The sequence below is a fragment of the Grammomys surdaster genome, unplaced genomic scaffold, assembly GCF_004785775.1.
Source record: "Grammomys surdaster isolate TR1022 unplaced genomic scaffold, NIH_TR_1.0 62, whole genome shotgun sequence".
NCBI classification, from domain to species: Eukaryota; Metazoa; Chordata; class Mammalia; order Rodentia; family Muridae; genus Grammomys; species Grammomys surdaster.
The window spans coordinates 172,012-181,681 of record NW_021604564.1 but is presented as its reverse complement, the minus strand read 5'-3'; the positions used below and the strand labels follow the sequence as shown (position 1 = coordinate 181,681).

General features: G+C 50.3%; 1 protein-coding gene across 1 annotated transcript in view; it reads left to right on the top strand.

Annotated features, from left to right (window-relative positions):
* Positions 1 to 2,452: 2,452 nt before the first annotated feature.
* Stap2 (signal transducing adaptor family member 2) overlaps positions 2,453 to 9,670 on the top strand; it is an 8,278-nt gene continuing 1,060 nt past the window's right edge. The window contains exons 1-9 of the mRNA XM_028761557.1: positions 2,453 to 2,625; positions 4,255 to 4,326; positions 4,480 to 4,602; positions 4,973 to 5,029; positions 7,117 to 7,217; positions 7,524 to 7,658; positions 8,047 to 8,116; positions 8,192 to 8,294; positions 8,389 to 8,454. Of these exons, the coding sequence (XP_028617390.1) occupies positions 2,524 to 2,625; positions 4,255 to 4,326; positions 4,480 to 4,602; positions 4,973 to 5,029; positions 7,117 to 7,217; positions 7,524 to 7,658; positions 8,047 to 8,116; positions 8,192 to 8,294; positions 8,389 to 8,454 (829 nt within the window). The 5' untranslated portion in view covers positions 2,453 to 2,523. The remainder of the gene's footprint in view (positions 2,626 to 4,254; positions 4,327 to 4,479; positions 4,603 to 4,972; positions 5,030 to 7,116; positions 7,218 to 7,523; positions 7,659 to 8,046; positions 8,117 to 8,191; positions 8,295 to 8,388; positions 8,455 to 9,670) is intronic.

Sequence of the window (9,670 nt, the reverse complement as noted above, 5' to 3'; positions counted from 1 at the left end):
GCAGAGCCTTGATGGTTGGGAGCAGCGGAGAAACAGGTTTGTAAGGAGTGTAGGGCTGCTGTGGGAAGGCAGTCGCGTGTTATAGGTGGATCTAAAGCTCCGGGCCAGGCCAGCTTTAGCCTCTCTAATGTTAACCCGGCCCAATGGACTGCAGTTTGCATCAGCCAATCATCAGGTAACTCCAGCATCCAATCAGCTACAAGGGATGGTTCCCATTCAGCTAATCGGCGCCCACGAAGAAGCAGGGAGCTGGAAGGGGCGGTGTTACTACTATGGGCGCACAAGGCCCTGGGTCTTTGTTCCCGTCTGGATTTGGCCTTTATCACAGATTTCCCCAACCGAGGGAGGTCTGAAAATGCGGGACGGGGACTAACCAGAGGTTGGGGTGGCCTCAAACGGCAGGAGGGTTTGTCCCACTAGGGAAAGAGAGGCAAGAGGCTCTGGAAGAGTCTAAATAATGAGAATCATTCTTCCGTTAGCCCAGGCTACCAGACTCTGGGCTCGGTAGAGACCAGGCTAGCCATGGCTTACCTCTTCCAGGTCCCTGCTCAATATACAGGTCTAACCACCAGGTGACAGGCAAAGCCTTGAGAGGCTCCAGGTTCTGAACACTGACCATTTTCACGGGACACCACACACTCCACTTTTATCCTGTTTATCGTCCACCCTGGTCCCAAAGGGACCTTTCTAAACTGTAACTACTGCACATCCTGCTCTATAACTGTCCGTGGCTCCCTATTAATTTTTCTTTTCCTTCCTTACACTTGCAGTAATCCTGCCTCAGCCTCCCTCGTGCTGATATCATAGGTTTGCATCCCCACATCTTAGCTCCCCTGTGGCCTTTGACACTTTGAAGCAAATACTGTGGCTTGACAATGTACAGAAAGCACCCTAAAGATAACATCGGTTAAAGATAAAGGAAGGTTGTGCCACTCACAGCCACTATCTGGGTCCCCATCACTAACCTTTACCTGTGTAAAGTCCAGGTGCCCTCGCTGGGAACTGAAGAAAATGAGTTCATAATCTGTTTGTTCTGCCTTTGTCTTTTGAAAGTAGCATCTCCCACAGACCACATGGGACTCAAGTTACTATGTATCTAAGGCTGCTCAGGTCTCTACCTCCCAAGTTCTGGTAAAACCCAAATGTACTACCACGCCTGGCCAAATTTACAATTACATATTGATCGATTGCACTGAAATTGACCTTAGAGCCTTGTACTAGCCAGGAGCCAGGTACACTACCACTACAAGCCACGTTCCCAGCCCCTCTCTTGATTGTTCTTAGAAGAACGTTGCCTAGAAAGGGGCTAGGGGTGTTGTCAGGGCCCAGTCCCTGCATAGAATTTCCCAGTTTGGAGTTTGGAGCATGGTCAGGTCAGCCCAGAATTTTCCTGGGACGGGCTAGGTGTGACTGGTAGAGAGAGTGCTTACTTAGCATGTGCAAAGGTCTTGGGTTGCTTCTGCAGTGACAAGGAAAAAAAATTGGTAGAAAACCAAAGGAAATGAAATGACATGGCTTGTTATTTTTTTCAAACTAGCAAAAGCAGTGAATGTCAAGCCTGCTGTCCCACATCTGTCTGTCATTTCAGCACTTAAGTGGCTGAAGCAGAAAAATTTGGAGTTAAAAATCATCTTGGGCTATGTATCTATAATCAAAAAAGCAAAAATCAAAACTACCACCACAACAAAACAAGGCCTAGACATGGTGGTCCACACCAGACATAGCAACACTCAGAGGCAGAGACAGGAGGTTCAGAAGTTCAAGGTCATTCTCAGCTCTTTAGTTGGAAGTCAGCAGGGCTACATGAGACCATGTCTTAATGAAGCAAAAGAAAGAAAACTAAAATCAAATAACTGAGGTACTTAGACATAAGTGTGATAAGGCCCTCTGGATATACAGGCTGGGAATGATTTCAGTGTGGGCGTTGTCGATGTGTCTCAGTGGGGAAGGGCTCTTGGCACCAAGCCTGATGACCTTAATTTGATCCCTAGGGACCCAGGTGGTGGAGGGAGAGCATGCACTCCTGCAAGCTGTCCTCTGACCTCCACACCCATACACACAGTAAATGTAATCAAAAAATTAAATTGATTGATATACGTTGAATGTTGAGTGTGTTCCAACAGAACAGTGCTGAGAAAGTTCCTCCCTCCTTCCCTGACTGACTGCAGGCTAAGGCACTGCATGCTGTCATAGATGTCAGCAAAGCATATTGATGAGCCAGGGAAGCTTACTGCTACATTCAGTGACCTGCCAAGCATTCCAGATCTTGCAGTTATGGTCTTGCTGTATGTTTCTGTGATTTCTCTGTGTCCGTCTCTTGGCCATCTTCCCTAACAGGTCCCTGTATTTGCTTGGGACAGGAGTCCAGAGCTACTGGGATTTCCCCAGGATCCAGCCCCCGCCCAGCACTGCCAGAGAGGGAGGTGACAGCTGACTGAGTTAAGGAAACTCCCCAGGAACCTGTTTATCCGCTTCCTGGCCAGGCTGAGGCTCCTGCTGCAAGGACAGGGACCCAGGCTGGTCATGGCCTCGGCCCTGAGTCCACCGCGGGGCCCTAAGCTCAAAGGTACTCTACCTTCCCACTACTACGAGAGCTTCCTAGAGAAAAAGGGACCCTGTGACCAGGTATGAAGGGTGGGGAACCAGCAGTGTTGTTGTCCTGGGAAAGTGTAAGAGCCTCTCTGAACTGAGGTCACCTCACAGACCATGGGCCTGGCAGGGGGTGGGTGACAGTGGGACAGCACCCAGAGGAGCAAGGCATATGCTGCTGGCTGTGGAAGGTTCTGGCCATCTGTCTGTCTCTGTGTTTCTTTCCACATTCTGTCCTCTAATTTCACCCTTGTCTGCCTGCCTGCCTTCCTGTCTGTCCACTTTCTTGCCTGACTGCCTGACTATAGGTCTCTTGGATCTGTCTGCCCAGCTGTTTCAATCTTTTTAATGTGGTCTCTCTTTCCACTCTTTGAATATAAATAAACATGACTAGAGACGTCCTCCAGGAAATAAGGTGTCCTCTGATTCCTGAGCCTCCTCCCCGTCCTGGCCCAGAATTAATCCCAAGTTTAATTCCTCCTCCCCGAGGGGGAGGGTCAGGGCAGGTGGACCAAGGTCAGGGCAAGTGGCATGTGGAAAGGTGACACTTGACTGCAGCCATAGATGAGGGTTGTTTTGAGACAGGTTTTCAGGACTATAACCCAGAAGGGCTTTAGAGTTGAAGCAATCCTCCTTCCTCAGTTTTTCAAGTGTTGAGATGACAAGTGTACTCTGCCACCGTGCTCGGCCCATACGCATTGTCTACTAAAGGCACCCCTCCATTTCTGCTGACTTTGCTCCTCAGGTCCCTCATCCACATCCCATATGGGTCCAGATGCACCCTAACCAGCAAGTCCTTTACATGATGCATTGAAAGAATGGACAGATGGATGCGTAGATGGGTGGATGGGCAGACACGTGGGTGGATGGATAGGTGGGCGGATTAGAGTGTGTACATGTATGTATGGATAGATGTGGGTGTATGGGTGAGAGGATGGATTCATAGATGATGGATGGGTGGGTGGGTGGGTGGATGAGTGGATGGATGGATGGATGGATGAGGAGATGGGGGTGGGTTGATGGGTCCATGGGTGGACAGGTGGATATGTGGAGTGGATAGATGTGTTTGTATATGGAATATATCATTAATCCAGTTAGGCCAGCTTATCCCCCAACACCTATCTCTTCAGATTGTGGAGTGCTTTGTAACTCTATCTCATTATGAGTCTCTTTGTTTTCTCCTTTATTAAATGGCTCACTTCCATGCTAGACAAATGCCACTAGCTATACCCCAGAGCATAGTCTCTTGGACAATAGGAGATGCCCAGGCTGGATGATGGGCAGGGAGGACCTCAGTGAACATGCACTTTTAGGGGTTGGGACTCACTGCATTCATTTCCTGCATGATTTCTAGCATGATAGAGCCCAGGGTTCCCTGTCCAGGATGACAGGAAGGGGCCATGGTGGTTCACACCCATCATCTCAGCACTCAGGAGGATCAGGAGTGCAAGGGTATTCTGTGCTACATGGGAAGGTGTCAAGGAAAAGAAAAAAACTAAAAGAAAGGAGGTTCAGCCTTAACTGAAAGCTGGTAGCTTCGCACAGTGTGGGAAAGAGAATGCTGGCACAAGGAACACCCTGTGGAAAGGTGCTGCCGCAGGAAACATATGCTCATATGTTGAGCATATGCCACCTGAGCTCTCTCCCTTCTCCTCTGTCCTCCAGGACTACAGGAAGTTCTGGGCGGGCCTCCAGGGTTTAGCCATCTGTTTCTACAACAGCAATCGCGACTTGCAGGTGAGGAAGGGGATGCGGGCTCAGGGTCTGCTGGATCCTTACCTAGGTGGGTGGAGATCTGGGATTATGTCAGCAAGGTGGTGCCCTCATCATCCTAGAGACCTGAGAGAACCACAGGCCTGGTACTCACACACCCCTGTTCCTCTGGGCCAGCTCCTGGAAAGGCTGGACCTGAGGCTGTTTTCAAAGCTCAAAGACAAGGCTCTGTTGGGAAGCTCACGTGACACTGCCTATTACTTCAGCCTGGTTCTCCGGGACCAGGAGGTTAAATTCAAGGTAAGTGAGAAGGGGATACTCCTTCATCCAGTCCAACATTCATAATAAGAACATGGGAGTCACACAAAGTCCCCCTCTGGGCTCCTCTTACTCTGCAAGTCACTGGGCCCCTCTGTGGATCTAAATGCCTTTGAAAGGGCTAGTCTGCATAAAGACACAGATGGGCAGAAGCCACGGGGCAGAGGGCACAGCTATGCAAAGGTCCTGGGGTAGAGAACACATGTGTGCAAAAGCCCCTGGGCAGGGGATGTGGTGGGCAAAAGGGTAGAGCAGAGGGGGCAGCCATGCACAGATCTGAGACAAAATGGGGCTCTTATTCCACTTTTACAAGGAACACATCCATTCTTCTTAACATAAGCTCTCTCTCTAGGTGGAGAGCCTGGAATCTTGTGAAATGTGGAAAGGATTTATCTTGACTGTGGTGGAGGTAAAGTCAGCTTTTATTTTTCTACTAGTTGTTTTTGTTACCACAAAATAATTGGCACAAGCAACTTAAGGAAGGGTTTATTCTTGGTTCAGACTTTGAAAGCAGGAGGATGGCTCCTCAGGAGGCAGGGCAAGTGTGATAAGTGTGACTGTTCAGCCTGGGATCTCAACCCATGGGATGGTTCTCAGAGTGTGGCTGCCCACCTCAATCAACCAAAATTTAAAGACCTGTGCCCAGAAGTCTGTTTCCATGGTGACCTTCAATTTCATTGAGTGAACAATTGAGATAAACTGTTAGAATCTCTGTCCCATGTCCCCATCACTTCAGAGTGCACAGGACTTCAGAGTACACAGGTTGCTCTCAGTCTGGAAGCTCATAGCCTGAAGCCAGACCAGGAAACTAAAACTTTTCGTTTCATTTTTTATTGTTTTATTTTTAGATTGTGTGTGTGTGTGTGTGTACATGAGTGCAGTGCTCTCAGAGGCCAGAAGAGGGTATTGGATCCCCTGGAGCAATAGTTATTTCAGGAGTTTAAGAGCTGCTGAGTGGTAGGTGTTAGAAACAGAACTGCAGTCTTTAAACAGCTATGCCTGAGCTCCAGATCCTTGTTGTAGTGGTTACATCCCTCCCCCCCAACATTTACCATAAACTCGGTAATTTGGGAGGAGCTTATGTGGGAGGAGTAAGGAGAGGAAGAGGAGGAGCTAAGAAAAGAGGACCGGAGAGAGGGAAAGATGGCAGCGGATGTACGTGTGTCTCTAGCAGTCTAAGGTAGGCGTAACATCTAGGTTAGGTATTGGGACACACCTCTGATTGTGTGGGCTTCTTGTTAACTGAGCATTACCAAATAGATAAAGCCTTTGGTTAATCTTTAAGCATTAGACTCTCATTTTCTACTGGGTACTGCCTGGTTGGAGGGATGGTCTGGGCTTAGCCAAGCATTGTAGAGACTGTGGTACATTGGCAGAGCTAGCTCCCACGCCGGTGTCTTGTGGGTGGCAGGGCCAATGCCTCTGGCCGCCTAAGCCTGCAGCCTGAGCCGAGCAGAGGAGAGAACACGCTGCCACTCGTGGCCACAGGCCTTGTCTAGTTAGAAACATGGCGGGCCTGTAAAAACAAGATAGATTGGGTGCCACAGTTATAAATATTATCAGTAACAAGTGGCGCCCCATGTTGGATGCCACTTGTTAAAGCTAAAATTTAGAACGGCATTTTCTTGGGCCAACTATTTAAGTGGCAGCTGCTCTGCTTAGCTCTGCAGCTATGTTCCCCAGCCAGAGGCCACACGCGTGCTACAGCTCGAAGCGGCCGGAGGCCACGCGTGTGCCACAGCTAGAAACGGCCAGCCAGAAACACCGGCCCTGCACCCACGAGATGCCAGTGTGGGAGACGGCTCTGCCAATCTACCACACTGTCTCCACAATGCTTGGCTGAGCCCAGGCCATCCCGCCATCCACACAGTACCCGGTAGAAATGAGACTCTAATGCTTAAAGATTATCCAAAGGCTTTATATGTTTGGTAATGCTCAATAACAAGAAGCTCATACAATCAGAGGTGTGTCCCAATAGCTAACCTTATGATATAAGTTGTTACCTAGGACTGCTCTCGATACATGCGTGGTTCTCCACCCTCCTACTACTCGACCTCTTCCTAGCTCCTTCTGGTCCTCTCCTTCCTTTCTTCGCTCCTCCCAACTCCTCCCACATTACCAAATTTATTGTAAAATATCCAGCTACACCTTGTTCTATTTTTGAAACAGGGTCTCTTGTAGCCCAGGTTGGCCTGAAACTATATACCTGAGGGTGGCTTCCCTCCTCTGCCCCCACTTCCTGAGTGCTGGGGTAACAGGTGTGCACCACTACACACAGTTTAAAACTTCAAAATTTTCTCTTTGGCTGCTCCTGAGTGTCGCCTAGCACTCGGAGCAAGGTTCTAGCACCTTTTGAATCCGCTTTTGGGTCTGAGTGCCTATATATCTATGTGCTGTGAGATGCTCGGTAGAGCTGGGCACAGAGGGACTTCTTGCTGGCCTCAGTTTACCTTTTGGGTCCCCATCCATGCATTCTCTACCTGGATTATCCTTCAGCTCCGTGTCCCATCTAACCTGACCCTGCTGCCTGGACACCTGTACATGATGGCTGAGGTCCTGGCCAAAGAGGAGGTACGGAGGGCAGCTGAGGTGCCCTGGTGAGTGTTGGCCGCCCGTGGGAAGGGCAAGGAACCCACTCCAGAGCGGGGTCTGTTTGAGGGCCTGGGGCGGGGTCTCGGTCCCCGAGGGACAGGGCCATATTCAAAAGAAGGGCGGTGCTTTTATCTTGGGCGGTGGCTCAGTTTAGAGGCGGAGACCCGGTTTCTGAATGGGCAGAGCCTATGCCGAGGGGCGGGGTCTCTCTGGGGGCGGGGCCCGGGTGGGGTAGCAGGTGTGTGGCCTCTGAGGTCTAGGGCAGTGTGGGCCTGCGTGGCTCTCTGCATTTCCGGCGTGCGGTCGCCCAGGTGCTTTCTGCAGGTGAGCAGGCTAGAGGCGCAGCTGCTCCTGGAGCGCTACCCGGAGTGCGGGAACCTGCTTCTGCGGCCTGGCGGGGATGGCAAGGACAGTGTGTCTGTCACTACCCGGCAGATACTCAATGGGTGCGCATGCCGGGCTCTGGGGGCGTGGCCACCAGTGGGAATGGACCTAGTGTGGGGGCCCTAGCTGAGGGCTTCGTAGCCAGAGGCTGCCGGGAAAGGGGTTAGTCCAGAGGCGGGTCTTCTAGGCCTGGGCCATGACTTGGTATGAGGTTATGAGTAGGGGTGCACCTAGAGCAGGGGTTAGGGGGATCATGCCTAAGGGTAGGGTTTCTGCAAGGTGGTTCTCATATCGGGCGGGGTCTCGTGGGGCGTGTCCATAAATGGGCGGGTCTAGAGGCGGGGCCATAGCTATAGGCAGGGCCTTGAGGTTAGCTTCATAGGGGGCTGGTTTCCTGGGGTGGGAAGTGTGGCATCCCAGCTACCGAGTGAGTTTCCCACTCCTCTTCAGGTCACCCGTGGTCAAACACTACAAGGTGAAGCGAGAAGGCCCTAAGTATGTGATCGACGTGGAAGACCCGGTGAGTTTTGGAGTGTCCTTGGCTCTGTCTTCCTTCCACCCCTCCCTGACCAACCAATCATCTTCTTTCGCCCAGTTTTCCTGCTCCTCACTGGAAGCTGTGGTCAACTATTTTGTGACGCACACCAAGAGGGCACTGATCCCTTTCCTGTTGGATGAGGACTATGAAAAGGTTCTAGGTGTGTGCGATGGGGGACTACCAGGCTTGGACAGGGGTACAATATGTTGGGGGCTAGCTCTGGGCCTCCAAGCTGCCTGCCCTCTGTGTTCCAGGCTTCGTGGACTCGGATCGGGAGAATGGCGAGAGTGCATGGGCTGTTCCCTCCTCCCGAGGCTCAGGTGACTCCCCTTCCCTATGACCATTGTAGGACCTGGGACCCACATTCCAAAGGCTCTGTTTGCTTTGTTTTGTTTTTGAGACAGGGTTTCTCTGTATAGCCCTGGCTGCCCTGGATCCATCTGCCTCTGCCTCCTAGGTGCAAGGATCAAAGTGTGCCACCCCACCTGCTTTTTTTTTTCTTTTTTTCATTTTATAGGCTCTCATGGAGCTGAGGGCTTAGATGACAGGCATCAGCATCAGCTCCTGCACTGAGAGCTTAAGGATATTATCATCATCATCATTATTTTTGAGACTCTGGCTATCCTGGAAATCACAGAGATCCACCTGCCTCTGCTTCCTGAGTGCTGTAACTTATAGCCTGGCTCCAAAGGATTTTATTAATAGAGATGGTTAAAGGAAAGAGACCTGGGCTGGAAGCTAGGCAGGAAGGGGATCTGAGGTCTCATTTACCAAGTGAGAGGAAGAGGCAGCATGCCTTACTAGGGTCTGAGGGGAGTGCAGCATGGTCCTGAGCCCAGCCCTGACCCACATGTATTTGGATACTGTGCTCCTGAGGTGTGTGTCCATGTCAAAGGCTCATATACACCAATGTACATCTTTTTAAAAATATAATTTATTTATTTTCGTTTTATGTGCATTGGTGTTTTTCCTGCCTGCATGTCTGTGTGAAGGTGTCAGATTCTAGAGCTACAGACAATTGTGAGCTGCCATGTGGGTGCTGGGATTTGAACCCTTGGTCTTCTGGTAGAGCAATCAGTGCCCTCAACTGCTGAGCCAGCTTTCCTGCCCATTATACAAGTCTTAGTTAGGGTTTCATTGCTGTGAAGAGACACCATGACTATGGCAAGTCTTATCAAGAAAAAATATTTGGGCTGGCTTACAGTGTGGTTTAGTTCATTATCGTTGTGGTTGCATGGCAGGAAGCACGGATGTGTGCAGGCAGACATGGTGCTGGAGGAGAGGAGAGTTCTACATCTTGATCCGCAGGCAGCAGGAGACTGCATGTCACACTGGGTGTAGTTGAGCATAGGAAACCTCAAAGCTTGTTCCCCCATAGTGACATACTTCCCCCAACAAGGCCATATCTATTTCAACAAGGCCTAAAAGTGCTACTCCCTATGGGCCAAACATTCAAACAAGAGTCTATGGGGGCATACTACCATAATACACATATACATATACATATACATATACATATACATATACATATACATA